This window comes from Vombatus ursinus, unplaced genomic scaffold (assembly GCF_900497805.2).
Source record: "Vombatus ursinus unplaced genomic scaffold, bare-nosed wombat genome assembly UNPS02012970.1, whole genome shotgun sequence".
Taxonomy (NCBI): domain Eukaryota; kingdom Metazoa; phylum Chordata; class Mammalia; order Diprotodontia; family Vombatidae; genus Vombatus; species Vombatus ursinus.
The window spans coordinates 25,225-47,203 of record NW_020952748.1 but is presented as its reverse complement, the minus strand read 5'-3'; the positions used below and the strand labels follow the sequence as shown (position 1 = coordinate 47,203).

The 21,979-nt window shown below is 39.6% G+C and overlaps 1 protein-coding gene across 1 annotated transcript; it reads right to left on the bottom strand.

Moving 5' to 3' along the window:
• Positions 1–376: 376 nt before the first annotated feature.
• On the bottom strand, positions 377–20,855 carry LOC114040343 (peptidyl-prolyl cis-trans isomerase-like 1). The gene is made up of 4 exons (XM_027858419.1): positions 20,680–20,855; positions 10,090–10,244; positions 1,549–1,617; positions 377–961 (listed from the first exon to the last, which is right to left on the bottom strand). The coding sequence occupies exons 1-4, from the start codon at positions 20,733–20,735 to the stop codon at positions 741–743; spliced, it is 501 nt and encodes a 166-aa protein (XP_027714220.1). The 5' UTR covers positions 20,736–20,855; the 3' UTR covers positions 377–740.
• Between the last annotated feature and the right edge of the window lie 1,124 nt (positions 20,856–21,979).

The window sequence follows — 21,979 nt, the reverse complement described above, 5'->3', positions numbered from 1 at the left end:
TTTCAAAATTAATCACATATAAACCTTCTCACCTAACAGTATCTTAGAAATCTGTTTTCTCTATTGGAAGTATTTTCCATTTGGCAAAAATTCAGTATGATTTCATTTGGAGTGTCTGAATATTAGAAACAATATTGTTTATGCCCGAGATTTCAAAATCTATATGTATGTATAGAAAGGGTTTGAACACAAATATGCATATGTGTTGATAGATATGTAATAACCATAGATTCCTCTGCACTCACGTGTACACACACACACACACACACACACACACACACAAATAAGTTTACAAATTCTGTTGCTATTAGTCACCAAAGCCAAGGAGTAGGACTCCTTGGGAAAAGATCAGGTTTAGAATGAATAAGTCTACATGTACCAATATCTCCTGATTCTATTTAATTTTTTCCCAGATGGATCAGAAGAAAAAATGCAGGAGAGAACAGTCAATTGCAAAAACAAGTATATGTACAATGTTTTGACATTTATGTCCTAGGAGAAGGAAAGAAGAATGTTAATTAAAATGCACTTTCATCTCTAATCCATCTGAGACAAGGCTTATTCTGCAGGACGAAACAAACTACAAGGCCAAGCCCAATGAGGACTCAAGAGCAAATAGATGAGAGTGTAGAGGTCACTTTGTTCTGATGTCCACAGGTCACCTAGGGACTGGCCAGCTAAGAAATCTCCACTGAAACTCAGTGGGACTGGCCAAGGATGTATCTGCCCAGACTCCACTTTTATCCAGATGGGTAAGCCTTGATAATCTTCACGTCATCAACAGGACGGTCCTGAGCATTCGTCTCCACCATACCCACTCGATTCACCATCCCTATACCCTGACACACACGGCCAAAAATGGTATGCTTCCCATCAAGCCACTGGGTTGGGGCCAAGGTGACAAAGAACTGGCTGCCATTGGTGTCTGGCCCTGCATTGGCCATTGCAAGAATTCCAGCCCCTAAAAGAGAGAAAAGGAGAAAGAAAAAGCAGCAATGAACATCAGAGCTTCACAATGCAACTATTAAAGATTCCAGAAGTCATCGTTTTAATTCTGGTCTTCATTACATCTTGCTTAGACTCTCTTCAACCTTCTTCTACCTGCAAAATCCCCAGTTTTATTGGGCTATCTTAGACTACCTCCCTTCTTTCTCTTCTGGGTCCCCAATCCAAATCCATTCTTAGATGAGTAAGTACTTCTCAGGCAAATACATTCAAATTTCCTTTCATCAGACCTTCTGTCTTCTCTCAGGATAACTGACATATTACCCAGACTCCCCTCCTCACCACCCTACTTTAGCAAATCCTCTCTTATTCAACAAGTAGTTAGAGACCAAAACACCTCAGATCAGCTCTTCACATTACTCAGCAGGTCACAAGGAGATGCCTTTTCTCACATCTGCCATTTTCCTTTTGTGGCACCAGGGCTGAGCAGCTACCAGGCACCATGCTAATCTCCCAGTCACCTAGAGTGCCATCCAAAGGAAGAGCTTTTTAAATTTTGAAATCCTCTTCCCTGCCCGTGCTCTCTGGTCAGATTATACACACCTGTGAATTTCAACTCGGGGTGAAGTTCATCTTCAAACTGTTTACCATAGATAGATGCACCACCTCTGCCTGCCCAAGAAGAGAACAAATGAATTAACTGCACAACCTCACAATAGGAAAGGGACAATCTAAGGTCAGAGGACTTTCACTAGAAAGGAAAGGAGAAGTTAATGAGCAGTCCAAGCTTCTCCTCATAACTCCCCTAGACTTATTTAAAATTAAATTTTTAATTAAAATTTAAAATTAAGTCCAGTAAGGAAAAGAACCAAATACCATTGTAACACATACAAATCAGACTGCCACGGTGGATTCACTGAATATCATTTCTTGTTATTGAACACCATTATTAATGGCCTAGATGGTGGAATAAAAGGGAGCCTCATCACAGAGGGTTCAAGCCAAAGGAAAAACAGGCACAGAAGCACGCAGCCACAAAGAAGATAAGAATTAGTGTGACCTTCGGGGTGAAGTGGTAAGAATCAAATAAAATGAGGTTCAGGAGGCAGCATGTTTTGGGAAAGAAACAAGTTCACACAAGACAGCTAACAATATCAGCTAACATGACCACTGAAAAACCCTACTACTCCCATTTAGAGGTGAGGGAAACCAAATGTAGGGTGCAAGGTTGAGAAGATAAGGAAAGGTAAACTCTGAAAGCTCACTGCAACAAATGTTTGTACAAAAACCAATTACCAACAAAGCCAACGGTAAGATTTTACCTAATATAACTCTAGCCTAACATGGCTAAAATAGAAATAAATACCCTATCAAGTCAATCAGCCAGAAACATGTGTTGTGTGCTTATTGTGTTATAGAGCCTCACTGTTGTTCGGCCACTTCAGTCACGTCCGATTCTTTGGGACCCTATTTGAGGTTTTCTTCCTTCTCCAGCTCAATTTACAGATGAGGAAACTGAGGCAAACAGGGTTAAATGACTTGATCAGGGTCACACAATATCTGATATCTGAGGCCAGATCTGAATTCACAAAGAGCGAACTCCTGAATTTGAATTCCTGACTCTCTATCTATTATAATACCTGGCACTCTATCTATTGTACCACCTAGCTGCCCATATAGCCTCACACAAGGTCCTTCAGGGAGACATAATCTGTTGGTACTGTGCTTTCCCTAAAAAAGTCTGTGAAAGATGGAAGTGGAAAGGGGAAGGATCTTCTTTCTCCCTAGTCCCAGGCCACCCACAATCCATTAAGGCTTCAAAGAACCTTCTGTGGAAACAAGTGTTTCATAGTGCTTTTCTTTCTTTATTGACATCTTTTTAAAAAATATCACCTACATTTTTCAAAATGACCTCTCCCAATCCCAAAGAGCTAAGTGACAAAGCCTGACAAAAGAGCTCAGCAAAACTAACCACACATCAACCAAACTGACAGAAGATATATGGTTCCCCCACCCATAGTCCTCCTACCTCCACAGAGAAAGGGAGTGGGTGGGAAGAAGTGCATATTCACAGCTCCGCCAAGCCAACTTCGGTCGTTATCATTTCACAGTATTCACTTTGTTTGTTTTGTATTTCTTCTCAAAGAAACATTCTAACACCTAGTGTGTTGGACTTGGAGTCAGGAAGATCTCAATTCTAGTCTTATTTCTGATACTTCTTTTTAAGAGATTTTTTTAAAATTTATTTAAATATTTATTTTTAGTTTTCAACATTCACTTCCACAAGATTTTGAGTTCCAAACTTTTCCCCCATCTCGTCCCTCCCCCACCCCAAGACGGCATGCATTCTGAATACCCCTTCCCCTGATCTGCCCTCCCTTCTATCACCACCACCCCCTTCTCTTATCCCCTTCCCCTTCTATTTTCCTATAGGGCAGGATAGATTTCTATACCCCATTGCCTGTATATCTTATTTCCCAGTTGCATGTAAAAACTATTTTTAACATTTGGTTTGGATTTTTTGCTTTTTGGTAAGGCAATTGGGGTTAAGTGACTTGCCCAGGGTCACACAACTAGTAAGTGTCAACTAACATTTGTTTTTAAAACTTTGGGTTCCAAATTTTCTCCCTTCCTCCCTCCCCACCCACCCTCATTGAAAAGGCAAGCAACTCAATACAGGTTATACATGTATAGTCATGCAAAACACTTCCATAGTAGTCATGTGGTAAAAAACTAACTATATTTCCCTTTATCCTATCCTACCCCCTGTTTATTCTATTCTCTCATTTAACCCTGTCCCTCCTCAGAAGAGTTTGCACCTAATTACTCCCTCCCCTAATCTGCCCTCCCTTCTATCATTCCCCCCCCCCCCTCTCTCTTTCCCCCCTATTTTCCTGCAGGGTAAGATAGATTTGCTCTTCTCTCTTAATCCTCCTGCCAATGCCCCTTCCACTCTTCTGACTGCTAACGGACTGACCCCCTCCCCAACCCCACCTCTGTGGGAGGGAACCCAGAATCCCCTCTTCTCTTCTTCCCAAGGACAGCCCATTCTACGTCTACTACAGCCAGCATCATCAGAGGCCCTTTCTTTGAGCTTATTTCTCTTTCCTTTCCTCCCTTTCTCCACATACTCAAGACCACAACAGTCTATTTCTAGGGTTTATTTGCATAGGAAAAGTATATATACAAATTCAGAAATAATACACCAAGTTAAAAATTTTACATAAAAGACACTCCTCCAAGTTCCAGACTAGGTATCCCTCACCAAAGTTCTCCCAGCCTGGCCCTCTTGATTTCCCTCTGAACTAGGCATGGGACCATGAACTGACTCCCTCTTCCTGTTCCCAGATTAAGACATGGCATCTTCTTTCCTAGTCCTAATGTGCCTAAGCTGAGTCCAGAGAGCCCAGCAATTTGGGTTTTTTAATCCATTCTTCCAGTCCCATTAAGAAGCCTCCTCGCGGGCTTGGATGGCAAGCTTTGGACACTCCATAGTACTCATAGTACTATGATACCGATAGATGACTAGCTATCCTTGACCATGACACCAAGGGGCAAAGAAACACAAACAGGTGTTTCAGATAGTTCACCCTCAAAGTTCAGAACAGTCACCCCTATTCTTTACACAGCTCATTCACTTTCAAAGTTTCAACTACTGTCTCTACTTCCACAACTCTGAAATTTGTATCTCTAGGCTAGTTTGAAGGTGTCAGCTTTCCCATAGCACAGCTCACCTTAAGTGGTAAGTTGGGGGGTACAGTAGCACATAACTGAAATTACCCTCACTATCTTTTTTTTCAAACCAGCTCCACAACCCCACCTCCCTATTTTCCTATATCCCACTAGCATTTTCTCAGTCCCTCAGGTTCAAGTTTCATTTAGCCTTTAAGTTTTTTTCTCTCCTATACTCCCCATACACAACTAGTCACTGGTCCTTTCTATTCTTTCTTCACAAGCAACTTGTCTCTTTGCCTCCATCCTCAGTGCTACCCCCGCAGCAAGGAGAGAGCTAGGCTCTCCTAGCTAGCTCCCCTGCCTCAAGTTTCTCCCTCTTACTGCCCATCCCCAATTCACTACACACAACACTGCCAAATTAATCTTCTAAAACACCTCTTTTATCACACCACTCCTTTGACCCAGAACCTACAATAGCCTCCCAGCTTGAATCCAAAATCCTTAGTCTGGAAGTCAAAGGCCTCTATTAACTGCTTCAACGTTATCTTACACACACACACACACACGCGCACACACACACACACACACACACACACACACACACACACACCATATGCTCCAGTCGCGCAAATGTTCCCCATGCATACCATGGTCCGTTCCGTCTCTGGGTCTTTGCTCCTGCTCTTACCCTGGCCTCCTTTTAACCCAAATTTTATTTCTTCAGTTCACAACTCATCTACTCTGTGAAGTCTCCTTCACAAGCTAAACCCCTAACATAACCTTTCCCTTACCATAAACTCCTTCAGCTCTCCTCTAAATAGAATTTATGCCATAATACTGGATATTTCTTTAGTAGGTCTCAGCTCCTCAGCTAGATTTTAAACTCCTTAAAGGCAGGAACCACTGCATCTATTTCTTTGGAATACCCTAGAGGACTGACCATAGTGTGACCATAGCTCACACTGCTATAGCATTTTAAGGTTTATAAACATCTTTCAACATAACCTTGTGAGGTTGGAAGTTTGGCCCAGAGGTGAAGTGACTTGCCTTTGGTCAAACAATAACTAGGTGTCAATGCTAGTCCAAATTTCTTGATTTCTAGTCTCATGTTCTTTCTACTACAACATGGTGCTTCAGTACTTAATTATATCCATTCAACAAACAAATTCATGGATGAACAACTTGTAAAAAGAAGACTGGATGGATGGAAGGTTTTGACAACAAAAAGGACTGACATCTTAAAAATTACCTGCATACAAGTGGCTACTGAAATCATTCAACACTCTGTGAAGGAATAAGTATAGAGAAGAGAGTAAAGGGGCAGCTAGGTAGTGCAGTGGATAGAGCTTCAGGCCTGAGTCAGGAGGACCTGATTTCAAATCTGGCCTCACATACTTACTAGCTGTGTGACCCTGAGCAAGTCACTTAACCCCAATTGGAAAAAAAAAAAAGAGAGAGAGAGAGAGTAAAGATTCCAGGACTAAGCCTTAAAGAATGTAAATGGGAAAGGGACAGAATGAAATGGAGATAAATCAATGGAACCAGAAAAGAAGCATTCAGAAAGATAGAAGACTTCCAGTTTATCCTCATTACAAATAATGCTTGCTGATAGTTTTAGATAATGATTAGTAAGATTAGGTGTGAAATAAGGAAGCCCACTGTCAACAAAATTATTCATTATTGTAATGGAAATCCTAGCCAACAGCAAAAAGAAAAAGAAACAGAAGGAATCAGAATGGGCAATGAGGTAATAAAACTATCTCTTTTTGCACATGATATGATATACTTGGAAAATCCCAAAGACTCAACTAAAAAGTCAGGTGAAACAATTAATAATTTTAGCAAAGTAGCAGGATATAAAGTAAATCCACATAAATCATCAGAATTCCCATATATCACAAACAAAACTCTGCAAGATGAGACAGTAAAAAAAAAACCATTAAAAATAACTCTAGACCAGCACTTCTTAAACTGTGGGTCTGGGGTCTCGATTCATAGTTTAAGAAGGACTGAGGGGGTCAAGAGCGAAAAAAGTTGAAGAAGCCCTAATCTAGACAGTATAAAATACCTGGGAGTATACCTTCAAAACAAATCCAGGAACTACATAAACAAAATTATAAAAAAAGTTTTTTCATACAAACAAAATCAGATTTTTGGAGAAACATTAATTGTTCACAGGTAGGTAGTGTTAAGATAATTTAAAAATGACAATTTTAATCAAACTAATTTATATATTCAATGCCATCTCAATTAAATTACCCCCAAAAATTTTTTTACTGAATTAAGAAAAAAATAGAATTCATTTGGAAAAACAAAAAGTCAAGAAAATCAAAAGAAATAATGCAGGAAAAAAAGTAAAGGAAGGAGGCTTAGCAGTATCAGATCTTAAACTATATTATAAGGCAGTAATTATCAAAAGTATCTGGTACTGGCTAAGAAATATAAAGGTATATATATATATATATATATATACACATACATATCAATAGAATAGAGTAGATATACAATTTACAGCAGCAAATAAACACAATAACCTTGTATTTGACAATTGTAAAGACTTAAGATTTTGGGATAAGAATTCATTATGTTTTGGGGCAGCAAGGTGGTACAGTAGATAAAGCTCCAGCCTTAGAGGAAGGAGGACCTGAGTACAAATTCGACCTCAGACATTTGCCCCTTACTAGCTGTGTGACCCTGGGCAAGTCACTTAACCCTGATTACCTCACCAAAAACAAAAAACAAACAAACAAACAAAAAAACCAAACAAACAAGAAGTCATTATTTGGTAAAAATTGTTGAGAAAACTATAAAGTAATATGGCAGAAACTGGACATAGACCAATATCTTATATGATTTACCAATATAAGATCAAAATAGATATATGACCTAGATATAAAGAGAGATTTTACAAGAAAATTAGAAGAACATGGAACATATTACTTATCATACTTATAGATAGGCAAACAATTTATGAACAAACAAGAGATAGAGAACAAAGTTAGGTGTAAAATGGTTAATTTCAATTATATTAAATTAAAAAGCTCCTGTACAAATAAAACAAACGTAGTCAAGATCAGAAGTAAAGCAGAAAATTAGGGGGAAATTTCATACACAGTTTATGAGATAAAGGTCTCATATCGCAAATATATAAAAAACTTTGTCAAATCTATAAGAATACAAGTTGTTCCCCAATTGACAAATGGTCAAAGGATATGAACAGGCAATTTTCCAATGAAGAAATCAAAACAACATGCAGGCATATGAAAAAATGCTCTAAATCATTATTGATTAGAGAAATGTAAATTAAAACAACCTTGAAATATCATTTTATACCTACCAGGTTGCCTAAAATGATCAAAGGGGAAAGTGACAAATGTTGGCAGGGATGTGGAAAAATTGGGACACTAATTCATTGCTGATGGAATTGTGAACTGATCCAACCATTTTGGAGAGCAATATGGAATCATACCCAAAGAGTTATTAAACTACCTATACCTTTTGACCCAGCAATATCACTACTTGGTCTGTTTCCAAAGATGATTAGGGAAAAAGTAAAAGAACCTACATGTTCTAAAATACAGTAGCCCTCTTGTGGTGGCAAAGAACTAAAAACTGCAGGGAGGCCCATCAATTGGGGAATGGCTGAACAAATTGTGGAAAATGATTATAATAGATGATAATAGCACTACTGTGCTATAAGAAATGATGAGCTCAATGATTTTAGAAAAACACAGAAAGACTTGCACGAAATAATAAACACCAAAATGAGTAAAACCAAGAGAACATTGTATACAGTAATATCAATACTGTTTTAAGAACTACTTTGAGAAAATAAGTTATTTTGACTATTATAAATATCCAAACGAACTACTATGGATATATGAAGATGCTATCTGCATCCAGAGAAATAACTGATAAATAGAAGTGAACAATTTTACATATACATATATATATATATACACACACACACACCTATTTGTGTCTAATGACACATCTAATGACATAGCATCTAATGACACATCTCTAGGGGGGGGGGGGGGGGAAGGAAAGAAAAAAGAAATTAGCATCATAATTTTATTGTATATTTGAACAGAATAGCAATTTGTATATAGTAGATTTGCAGTTTCGTGTGCAATCATCTTTTTTAATTGTACTATGTTATAAAAATGCTTTTTTTATTCCATAAATTAAAAATAAAAAAATAAAAATTTTAAAAAGAAAGACAGATTTGAAAAAGAACAGCCACGAACCTTAATGAAGGAGAGAATTTAAAGGAAGAAAGGGTAGGTCAATAAAGAGAAATTCAAAAACGTATAAAAACTGAGAAAAGATGATTGGTTTTAGCTAAAGAAAGCCACCACTGGCCTCTGAGAAAATAGTTCTGGTAGAATGGTGAGCAGACTAGTCAGGGAAGAGGTGGCAGGGTAGTACAAGCTAAGGTCACAGAGCTACAAAGGGTAAATGAAAAATGAGACAGTAAGGTATAAAAGAAAAATCTCCTACAAAAGGAAGGCAAATATATTTAAAAACCAAAGATCAAGAACAAGAAGGAGGGGAAAAGTAAAGATACTCAAGAGGGAAGGGATGAAGAGGGAACCAAGGCTTTCATGTCAAGCTGACCTGGGCTAGAAGCCATAATTCCTCACCACTGCCACCAACAAAGGGCTCCATATATTTCCAAGCCTCTCCTCCAAAAATTTCAATAGACTACACTGAACAGAACTAAGAGCAAGCCAAATAAGTTGCCACCTGGGTCAAAACAAAGGAGGGCATAATAAGGAACACTTTAACTTTCTTCTTATTAATGCACATACTTTTAGTGCCAGAAAATTCTACTACCCACAGCACTTAGGTATTTATTTTGTGACAATTCATATGTGTTATAGTGAATGCTGAAAGCTTCTAGTAGTCAGCAGCACATGAAAACTTATCTAGGGGGTCAGCTGGGTGGCACAGTGGATACAGCACCGGCGCTGCAGTCAGGAGGACTTGAGTTCAAATCCGGTCTCAGACCAAACACTTGACACTTACTAGCTACGTGAACCTGGGCAAGTCACTTAACCCCAATTGCCTTTAAAAAAAAAAAAAAGAAAGAAAGAAAGTAAGAAAGAAAGAAAACTTATCTAGGGCATACAAATGCCTGCTTGACTGTGGTCATGAAAATGTTTTTGTTTTTGGTTAGGTGGAGTATCTCATATGAGTCTGTTGTAATATTTTAAGTCTTTAGAGGACATACTACTACTTTTAGTCACAGCACTACTGGTGATTTTTCTTTCTTCTTCCCATTTGTTATGAGGACTACACCAAGAAAGTATATACAGTTCTCAAGTCAGATGAGTCAGCTATGGCTCTAGAGTAATTCTAAGGCACATATAGTATGGAGAGATCAGCCCCAGAAACAAAAAAACCTTTAAGGACCCGGAATAACAAACTGTTGCCTCCATGTAATATGATTAGTTTTGGCCATACCTGTTCCTGTAGGATCACCACCTTGGACCATGAAGTCTTTTATGATCCTATGAAATTTGGTGCCATTGTAGTAACCACGTCGAGCCAACTCTGCAAAGTTCTTACAGGTCTTGGGGGCATGTTTCCAATATAGCTCCAGCACAACGGTCCCCATGCTACAAGACGGAAGGATAGCAAGAGTTAAGATTACATTTCCAACAATTTGACGGTGGCTCAGATTCATATCTAGCATGTTGACAAAGCATGGGGAAAGTTGCTATTGGATCTCATGCTTGGCAAAAGAGTGGTTTCAATTCCCACTAACATAAAAAAAGCATACCTCACTTTGGTAAAGCAAACAGGCAAAATACCAAATAAGAGGAGATTCACAATTCTGATATATACACACAAACAAACATAAGATTTCCTCTCCAAAGATTCAGGAGAATGTGTATACATGTTTACTTTTGTGCATGTATATGGGCACATACATGTTTATGTGCACATAATTATACACACATAACGATAATCCAAGTAATTAAACTACTCAATTAACTGCATTTTCTTCCTGTACTCAATTCATAAGAGTGATGAGTAAAGGCTTTACACAGAGAGTTGGATTTGTACATTTTGAAAGATGAGCAGAATTCAGGTAAGAGGGTGGCCCAGAAGAGAAGGTTATGGATTTTCTCTCTTTTTTTATTTTTATATGAGGCAACTGGGGTTAACTGACTTGCCCAGGTTCACACAACTAGTAAGTATCAAGTGTGTGGTCTGAGATTGGATTTGAACTCAGGTCTTCCTGACTCCAGGGATGGTGCTATATCCACTGTGCCACTTAGCTGCCCCCCTCCCTTATTTTTTTAGTACTTTTTTTTTCAGGGTTATGGATTCTCAAAGGCCATACCAGTAGAGTCCAAGCTCTGGCAGGTTCAACCAAACCAAAAATTTTTCAAGTATGGTTCTAGTGGCAGACTGAAGACCCAACTCCATTACGTAGAGAGCATCACAGGTAGCCTGGCCATGAGACGATGAATTCTTTGGTCAAGGTGGCCCATTAGAAAAAGAAGAATACTGAATAGCCTTCAATCCTTTACTGCCTATCCTGTTTCTACAGGGATGACAGCAAAGTGGTAGAAAAGGGGTCAAAGGTACTAAGAACCACAGTTTCTAGACCACTGATAAACATCAATTTAACTGCTGACACTCTAAATGTAAAGTGCCTGTCCAGTAACCAAATGTACATATGACTGAACAACACAGATATCAAAGCTTGTGCCAGACACGAAAGGAGGAGAAAGAAATTGCAGATAAATGAAAGGATAGTTTAAGGGCTCCTAGGAGAGGCAAAATAAAAGGACAGAGTCGGTTGTATCATACTTCCAAAGGCAACAAGTACCTTCATTTCATAGAATATATAGTCCTCTCATCTTGCAGTGCTTATGATGAACACATGCAAAACAAGAAAAGAAAAGGGACAGAGACACCACCACCAAGGTGACTGAAATTTATGCAATGACATCTGCTGCGCAGGATGAAGGGACAGAGAAAAATGCTCAAGAGCCCAACAAGAGCTTCCAACACAAGGCAATACATATTTTAATGCTCGGTGACTTGAATGTAAAGATAGCCATAGGCATGACAACTAAAAATACGTTGGAAAACAAAGATTCGTGATTAAGAAATTAGAGAAGTCAAAGGCTTACAGACTACTCAAATGTATCAAGCCTATGTGACATGAAAAAGTGAACTGGAAATCACTAGTCTTGTACCTGCCTCACTCTCACCCTCACCACCACCACCACCACCACCACCATCACAAATTAGTATATCTCTACAGAAAAACATTATAGCAAAGGTCAAAATCAATATCAAATTATAAGAAATTTCCAAAATGAGAAGACACTCTGTGCAATCCTGAAAACTGATTGATTCAGATAAGTTGTTGATGCCTGTGAACTGAAGCTACTGATGAATGGAAGTGTGTATTTCATTGGATCACAGATTTAGAGCTAGATGGGATGTCCTGAAGTCATCTTGTTCAATTGGACTAGAGCCTAGAGAGAAAAAGAAATCAACTGCTCTATTAACATTGCCTACAAAAGTTTAAATAACGTAAAGCAATCAGCACAGTGATGAGGAAAAAAGAGCTCAGAAACCATTTCAGTCAGCAAATGCTTGGTCTTCTTGCCAAGTGGAGAGATAACGATAACCAAGGGCAACACCACTACAGATTCATTTGCAAAACCTGACAGAGGGGTACAATGTTAAATCATAAGCAGTACTGCCTCACAAAAAGTGAAGAGTGTAGAAGGGAAAATGAGTCTACAGAAAACTTGATGTGAGACTCAACTAGGTTATTTCACCCCAAGTACATTTCAAGATGAAAGTGAAGACAACAGACAAAAAACTTTCTATTACAAATGACGTAAATGATCATTAATGATTGAACCATCACATTTGGACTCATAACTTCAGTTCCAAATGCGTTATATGAGGAAGCAGAAGTCCACACAAATGCCTTTCTCCATCATCACAGGTCCCTAGAAGGTAGAGGCCTGAAACAATATTTATGGTAGCAAAATTTCACTTCCAGATCTCCTAATCCTAGTGCTTGAGTCACCATCTCCTGAGGCAAAAATCTCTCCTTTTCTTGATATCTTGCCCCATCCTTTCATCCTCATCCCTTCAATGTCTTCTGGGTCTCTCATCCACTGCTCGATTTTTAACAAACTCCACTTTCTTGTGCTTGCAGAATCCAGCTCTCCCCAGAAGACACTGAATACCTGGCCAAATTCTCCAGTGATGGCTGCTCAAAGAGCTGGCATACTCCTTGCTCCCCAATGTCACTTCCAGACCAATACCATTATTCAGGATTTTCTCATCCTTTGAGATTTACTCCATTCATCTCTATCATCTAGTCTAAATCCTCACTGTTGTGTTCTACTGACCTCCGATTCACTCTCCCTTCCTTCTAAATGAGTCCAGTCTCTAGCTCATACTCTCTCTCTCCAATCCAAACCCTGTTTTCATATTGGGAACTTCAATTCACACAATGATAACCTTTCAAAACCCACTAGTTTCCAAGTTCATTAACTTCAACATTCATACCTAAAGCCTCACTTTTCCCCAGCCACCAAAATGGAGAATCATACCTATGACTTCATCATTACCTATGACTGTGTTGCTTCCATGATTCAGAATTTCATAAATTCCCATCTCTGATGATAATCTGTCCTTCCCTCTTTCCCTCTGCCTGACTCCTCCTAAACCTATTCTTCATTCTCACCACACCCTTTGATACCTTCATCCCTGCCTGTTCTCTCAGTCTAGCATTCCCTGCTATGGCCTCATTTTCTTCTCTTCGCAGTCTTCACCCTAAAGCTGACCAGTTCAACTCTACTCCCATGCCCTTGCCTTTTCCTATTGCTAATCACACTTAGGCAATCCCCAATCCTTGCAACTTTTCCATACCCACTCTTCAGCTCCTGAATACTCCAGCATGCCAAATGAGACCACTACAAATTCAGGCTAACAAATCTCAACTGGGTCTTCACTGCTGCCCAACAAAACAAATTCTTCCTGGACTGAATCTCAATCCCAATCCACTCAGTAGCTATTCTGAAACCTTTTCATCTTTCCTCAAGCTCCCAATGTCTTTGCCAATCCTCATGTCTTTGAGTCCTATTTTACAGACCAAAAAAGAGGCCATCCACAGTTAGATTCCTCTTCTCCCTTACTGCATACCTCAAATCCCTCTATATCTTTACCTATGCTTTCCCTCCTTTAGACCTATTTCTGAGGAAGATGTAGCTCTTTTCCCTACCAACCCTACCAACACCAACCCTTCTACCTATGCCCTGAAGCCCAGAGAGCCCAAAAGACAAATCTTTTTTTATCTTCAATCTCTATCTACTGGGTTTTCCTCCCATATTTCTACAGAGATTTATATTTGATTTACATATGAAATTCTCCCTTTTACTGCCAGACTCCCTAAAAAAAAAAAACTACACCTCATGCCCCCTGTCCCCACTTCAGTTTGGTCCCCAGCGGGTAGCTCTTTTCCATTCACAGAGGTTGTTGTTTGTCCTTCATTCTGGAAAAGAACCAAGACAACAGGAAGGTGATGCCAAGACCTGTAAGACTACTCTTTCTCAGTTTCCTTTGTTGATAATCACCATTCATGTGCCATACCAAACTACCAAAAAAATTATTTTATAGAGCTAGAAAAAATAATAACAAAATTCATCTGGAAGAACAAAAGGTCCAGAATACCAAGGTAATTAATGAAAAGAAATGCAAGGGGAAGGTGGCCTAGTCGTTTCAGATCTAAAACTATATTATAAAGCAGCAAACATCAAAACTACTTGGTACTGGCTAAGAAATAGAGCAGTGGATCAGTGGAATAGGTCAGGTACGTAAGACACAATAGTCAAGGACTATAGTAATCTACTGTTTGATAAACTCAAAGACTCCAGCTCCCAGGATAAAAACTCACTATTTGACAAAAACTGCTAAGAAAACTGGAAAACAGTATGGCAGAAACTAGGCATACATAGATCAACATCTTATACTGTATACTAAGATAAGGTCAAATGGGTACATGATTTAGACATAAAGGGTAATACTATGAGCAAATTAGGAGAGCAAGGAATAGTTTACCTGTCAGATCTATGGAGAATGGAAGAATTTATGACCAAACAAGAGATAAAGAACATCATGAAATGCAAAATGGATAATTTTGATTACATTAAATTGAAAAGTTTTCTGCACAAAGCCAATGCAACCCTAGATTAGAAGGAATACGGAAAGCTTGGGAAACAATTTTTACGGTGTGTCTCTAATAAAGGCCTCATTTCTAAAATACACTGAGAAGTGAGTCAAATTTATAATACAAGTCATCCCCCAATTGATAAAGCCATCTATAGTCATATGAAAAAATGCTCTAAATCACTATTGATTAGAGAAATGCAAATTAAAACAACTCTGAGGTTATCACATCACACCTATCAGATTGGCCAACATGACAAAACAGGAAAATGGTAAATGTTGGAGAAGATGTGGGAAAACTGGAACACTAATGCATTGTTGGTGGAGTTGTACACTAATCAATTTGGAACTATGCCTAAAGGGCTATAAAACTGTGCATACCCTTTGATCCACCAATACCACTTTTAGGTCTGTATCCCAAAGAGATCATAAAAAGGAGAAAAAGACCCACATGTACAAAAATATTTATGGAACCTTTTTTTGTGGTGGCAAAGAACTGGAAATTGAGAGGATGCCCATCAATTGGGGAATGGCTGAGCAAGTTGTGGTATATGAATGTGATGGAATACTATTGTGCTATAAGAAATGATAAACAGGCTGACTTCAGAAAAACCTGGAAAGACTTGTATGGTCTGATGCTGAGTAAAGTGAGCAGAACCAAGAGAACGTTGTACACAATAACAGCCACGCTGTGTGATGACTAATATTGATAAACTTAACCCTCTCTGGCAATACAAGGATCTAAGACATCTCCAGAGGCCTTGTGATGGAAAATGCTATCCACACCCAAAGAAAGAACCATGGAAGCTGAATTGTTATTTTTTTCTCTTCTGTTGAGTTTTTTTTCTGATGGTTCCTCCTATTGGTTTTAATTTCTACTTACAACATCACTAATGTGAAAATACGTTTAATATGAATGTAAATGTATAGCCTATATCAGACTGTGCGTTGTCTTGGGGAGGGGGGTGGGAAGGAAGGGGGAGAAAAATTTTAAACTCAAAAGCATATGGAAGTGATTATTGATAAATTAAAATAAATTAATAAAAATAAAATTAAAAAAAAAAGAAATGATGAGCAGGCAGATTTCAGAAAAACTACAAAAGACTCATGATGGAAAGTGCCATCCATGTTCAGAAAAAGAATTATGGAATATGAATGCAGATGGAAGCATACTACTTGCTCTCTCTTTTTTTTTTTTTTGTTTCTTCTTTCTCATGGTTTCTCCCATTGGTTCTAATTCTTCTTTACAACATGACTAATGTGAAAATATGTTTAATATAAAAAAAAAAGAAATGATGAGCAGGCGGGTTTCAGTAAAACCTCAAAAGATTTACTTGAACTGATACTAAATGATGGACTTAGCTCTTCTCAGCAATGCAAGCATCTAAGACAGCTCCAAAAGACTAAAGATAGAAAGTGCTATCCACATCCAGAGAAAGAATTATGCAGTCTGAATGCAGACCGAAACATATTATTTTCTCTCTCTTTTCTTTGTTTTTTCTTCTTGTGGTTTTTTCCTTTGGTTCAGATTCTTCTTTACAATGTGACTAATGTGGAAATACGTTTAAAAAGAAAATCACCATTCATTTCCCAGGCTTTTAGTGTAGGTATTCAGCAGGCTCAGTCCTGGGTCTTCTTATCTCAACCCACAGCCATAGAGATTATAAGTTCCCAGAAACAAATATCATCTCTACATAGATAATACCTAAATCTACATATCAGCCTCTAATCTCATTCACTTTCAACCTATAACTAGAAGTCTCTACCAGGATGTCCAGTTGTTATTGTTATTCAGTGGTATTTCAGTGGTGTTCAATTCTTTTGTCCAACCTTCATTTAGGGTTTTCTTGGCAGAGATATTGGAGTGGTTTGCCATTTCCTTCTCCAGCTCATTTTACAGATGAGGAAACTAAGGCAAACAGGGTTAAGTGACTTGCCCAGGGTCACACAGCTAGTAAGTGTCTGAGAATGGACTTAAACTCAGGAAGATGAAAATTCCTGACTCCAGGCCCAGCACTCTATCTATTGTACCTAGCTGCCCAGGAAGTGCAACATAGCCAAATGAAACTCATCATTTTCTCGCCAAAACCTGCTCCTCTTCCAAACTTTTCTATTTTTATTGGGGGTGCTACTACCATCCCAACCACTAATTGGTAAATCTTGGAGTCATTTATATTTGACACAGACTCTGGAAGCAGAGCACCTGAGTTCAAGTCTATATCAAGTGCCTATATCACTTAACCTCTCTGTGCCTCAGTTTCCTCATTTGTAAAAGAAGATTGGACTAGATGACCACTGAGGTCTCTTCCAGCTCTAACTCTGTAGTCCTATGATCCTTTCCCTCACCCCTCATATCAATCAGTTTCTAAGTCCTGCTGATTCTGCCTCCACAACGTCTTTCACATCTATCTCTCATCTCTCTTACAACCTTCAGGCCCTCCCTTATCACCTAGCTTCCTGAGGGTATGCCCTGTTTCCAGTCTCTCCCTTCTTCAATCTATCCTACACAAACAAGGCTGCTACAAGTATCTTCCTAAAATATAAGACTGACCATGTCACTTCCCTGCTCAAAAACTCCTGGGGTTCCCTTAAAGCCATCTATAATCATATGAAAAATTGCTCTAAATCTCTATTGATTAGAGAAATGCAAATCAAAATAACTCTGAGGTACCACATCACACCTATCAGATTGGCTAACATGACAAAACAAGAAAATGATAAATGTTGGAGAAGATGTGGGAAAATTACAACACTAATGCATTACTGGTGGAGTTGTGAACTGATCCACCATTCCTGAGACCAATATAAACAAAATAGAATCTATTTACCTTGGCATTTAATATCCTTCATACTACAGATTCCAACTTACTTTCCTGAACTTATTTCAAATTATTCTTTCTCAAACATTCTAAGTGCCAACAAAACTGGCCTACCTGCTGTCTCTCAAACTTAATGCTGTATCTCCTGTTTTCAAACAAACCATCCCCTATGCCTGGAACACCCTCCCTCTTCATCTCTACCTCTCAGAATCCTTGTCAACATTCAGGACTCAACCCAGCTGCCAACTCCTTCCCCTTCCTCAATTTTCCTTGTATTTTTTTGTGTACATGTTGTATCTCCCAGTAGATGCTCCTTAAAGGCAGGAACCTCACAGTGTCTTCTACACATAAGACATAAAAAATGCGTATGGTACACCGAACTGGACATTTCACTACAGAGGAAGACAAGAATAAGCAGCTGGACTAGACCAAGCACACACAAAGAAATCTGGGCTGGAAACAATATAACTTTGGAAGCACTGAAGGAGAAATTCAAGATACTTGGACATATGAAATTAGATATCTAGGTGTTTTTAAAAGGGGGAAATATGCTGCACGATGGAAATTGCAATGTTACAAAAAAAAAAAGACACCGAAAAGGGCATCAATAACAAAAATCCATATGCCTACTTCATCATCTCTCCAAATGACATACACAAGGCTAAGAAAGTATTTTTGATTAAAAGATGAGCTGGAAACTACCAGACTTCAACAAACTATTTTCTTTTCTCTTTTAAAGACACTGGTTCTATCCAACTCACCCAATTAGTGCAGGAGCAACTAATGGGCTCAGTCCTACTCTGTTCAGCATGGTAACTTTCATCTGCTCCGTTTCCAACCTGGGCCAGTTTATCCCATCTTAGGCAATCTTGTTCACAGGAGTTCACTATATTAATGCTGAACTTAGTTTGGACACCCAACTGACTTAGCCCACTGCAGCTCACAACTCCTGAACTCAAGGGACCTACCATTCTTAGACTTCTCAATAACAGAAATTACATTTTCTACATCAGATCATACTTTCACAGCTACACAACGAATAGAAAAGTAGAGAGAAGACGAGTGTCCACAGTCTAACTGCTGATTATTTTTTTCACAAGTTTTATACAGTAGAGCAAAATGCTGCTTCTAAGACTCTCCTTCAACAAGAGGTTTCTCATACATCAACTGAGATCATGAATAGAAGTGGTATGCAATGGAAAAAGTGGTGTGTCTGGAGACAGAGAACCTGAGCACAAATCATAGTCCTGCCATACCCTACCTGTATTACTCTGGGTAATTCACTTAACCACTCTGGGCATCTCATCTATAAAATAAGGGAGTTAAACTAGATTACTTCTAACATTTTTTCCAACTCCAAATTTCTATGATCATATGATAAAATTTCTATAGATATAACCACAGACTTTGTATAACAAGTATAAAATAGTGAAACATCTGCCAAAGGGGGTTTGCCACTGCCGCGAGGAATATCCTAAGTGATCCAAATGAAAGACATTCCTTATAGATGGCAAGGTCTTCCAGAAGCTCCACTTTAAGAGTGACATCATGTTCATAGTTTCATACTAGAGAGATTCCTCAAACAGAATAAACATTTCAAAGCAATCTACCTAACAATCCATAGAAGAAAAAAATAAATGAAGACTGCCTGTTGTCTAAACCAGAGACGTCAAACTCCTAATGTTAATTTTTGGTTTTCTATGTCAATATGCAGCTAGACCTTGTTCTGAGTTTGACACCATCAGTCTAAACTGTGTCATAAAATTGGATATACAGTTTTTAGAGTTAGTACACCATCAGTACATTTATCTCAGATAGGCATTGCAAACGGACACTAAGCTGGGTCCAGAATCAAACAGAAAGAAGAAAATGAGCTAGATTGTATTTGGAGAAATTGTGCAGTGCTTCCAAGGGGAGCATTTACTCCCTGAGGCAAAAACTCATCTTTTTAATAGTAATAGTCTTCTGGTGATACAATACAGCTGCTGATCATAGCACACCACGATCTCCAAAGAATCAAAATTGGGGGAAACCTAAAGGATATTGTAAAGACATATGACAAACAGAAATAGGCTGCAGCATATTACCAATAAAGAAGAGATGTAAAAGACATCCTGCAGGAATTATATAACTGGTAAAGGCGGTGGGCCTGTAACACTGGGAAAGCAAGGGGACAGCCCATGTGCTCCACTGGTACCCACAAAATGTCAAACGACCTACGAAGAAGTCTCCCCTATGCTAGAAATAATTCTCTTTGTAAGATTTACAGCACACAAACAAGAATCGTACAGAATGAAGTGTGGACCGCACATGGATTGCAATTCCTGCCCCCCTCCCCAGGAAGTCTCCACAAAGAGGACAGCAGATGCATTTACAGAATATGAGGCTTATTTACACTGCTAATGTGGCTTCCACCCTCAGATCCTCATAAACTAGCACAGTCAGTAAGGACGTTAGAGATGAGCTAGTTCAATCCTCCCATTTTACAAAGGAATCTACCCTTTTGTAAAAAAAAAAAAAATTACATGACTAATCCATTTAGTGGCAAAGCCACAAGTTATTAGTCTAGCCTCTCGACCTCGTCTTGCTTTTTCCACATTTCTTAAGAGGCTTTCTATATACAAGGTGTTGTGCTTTCCTTTGAATGACTGTCGTTATCCTGAGGCTGAAAAATCCCACTCTGACAAGCCCCTGCAGGGCCTCTTGAGGTGACAACAGGGCGGCTGCGCACGGCGGTGCTCCCCACACTGCCTCCTGTAAGGCGGGGCCAGACTTTGGACGGCCTTAAATGCCACCTTGAGAGGTCGGACTTTTACTCCGGGGGCAGTGAGAGTCACTGAAGGTTTTTAGGCAAGGGGATGACCTGATTTTTACGGCCTTCAGTACCCCTAGCGTGGCCTCGGAGGCGGGTGGTGGCTGCCGGGAGCGCAGAGCCCATAATGCCTGGGAGAGGCCAGTCCGACCTCCCCCGGCCTCCTCCTGCTCTCGTGACACACACGCACACACACACACAGAGTCTCACCTGGTCTCCAGAAAGACGTTAGGGGGCTGCCAGGAATCTGGCGGCACTGCAGCCATGGTAAAGCCCGCTTAGCCTCTGCTTCCGGCACAGGGTCTACGGGGGACTCGCCGCCAAAGAGCACACTTCCGGTTTCCACAGCGAGAGCACCGGGTACCGGAGAGGAACAGGCGGAGTCCTGTGTAAACTATGCTTGTTACCAAGGTCCCGGAATGCTACCCTACTCTTTTTAGTGCTCTGATTGGTTCAAGTGTGCGTGGGAGGTGGAACCTTTCAGGAAATTTGTGCGTCTATTAGTTGCTTTTCCTCATCACTCAGTCGTTCTGTCCAATGATTCAACAGCTCTCCTTTCTCCTCCCCCTCCCACCTTCTCCTCCCTCATTCCCCCTCCCGCCCCGCACTCAAGGAGTGGCAGGCTGACAAAGAAATCCTGGGGGTCTTTTTCTGCCATTTTCGTCCCCTGCTTTCTATTCTCCTTTTCTTTTCATTCTGTGAGCTTCTCCAGGGCAGCTCCCCTGCTTTTAATCTAGGACATAGTAAATGTTCAATAAATGTTTGTTTAGCTAAACTGAGTAAAAGTCAGAGGAAGGAAAAAAGAAGGGAAGGAAAAGATGGGGAAAGAAAGAGAAGGGGAAGGGAAGAAAAAGGAGGAACAAGGGAAAGGACGGGCGAGTCAAGGAGAGGAGAGAGAAGAGAAGTAAGATGACGGGAGGGAAATAAACAAGGATGAGCGCAGGGAAGAGAACGGGAAGTGGGGAAAAGCAAGAGACTGGAAGAGATAAGGGGGTGAGGAGAGGGAGAAAGAAAGATGAGGACAGGGAAGAGGAGGAGAGGAAAGCAGAAAAGAAGGTAAGGAGAGAGAAGGAGAAGAGAGTCGAGATGATTGGTGTGAAAAGGAAGAGAGTCAAGGAAAAGGGCAAAAAGAGAGAACTGAAGGCATAAAGGTAAAAGAAAAGATGAGAAAAAGCAGCCCCAAGGGGGTGGCGTGTTGGAGTCCAGACTGAGAGGAAAAGGTTTTGGAAGGGATAAGGAATTATTTTAGGCAAGTAGAAAGAACAAAGGTAGAGAAATGTTGGTTATGGGAAGAGAGAAGAGAGAAGAGAGAGAAAGGCTAACCCTTCATTCTCTGCAAGCCAGTTAAAGTGAAGGCAGGGATCTTGTGGAGATAGATTTCGCTCGCCATGTTCCTGGACCACGCAGTTATTTATAAAGCTGACAGAATGCTCAACTCCTCCCTGCCTTGTCCAAATGCTCTGTGCAACAGAGCAAACAAGACATAAGCCTACATTTTCACATATAACAG

Bases quoted from the DNA above. Each gene is read 5' to 3' on its own strand.
- LOC114040343 (XM_027858419.1), bottom strand. From the start codon at position 20,735: ATGGCTGCAGTGCCGCCAGATTCCTGGCAGCCCCCTAACGTCTTTCTG. The intron at 10,245-20,679 runs GTGAGACTCTGT...TCCGTCTTGTAG, and splicing joins AACGTCTTTCTGGAGACCAG to CATGGGGACCGTTGTGCTGG. The intron at 1,618-10,089 runs GTATGGCCAAAA...CTTCTTGGGCAG, and splicing joins TGGTGATCCTACAGGAACAG to GCAGAGGTGGTGCATCTATC.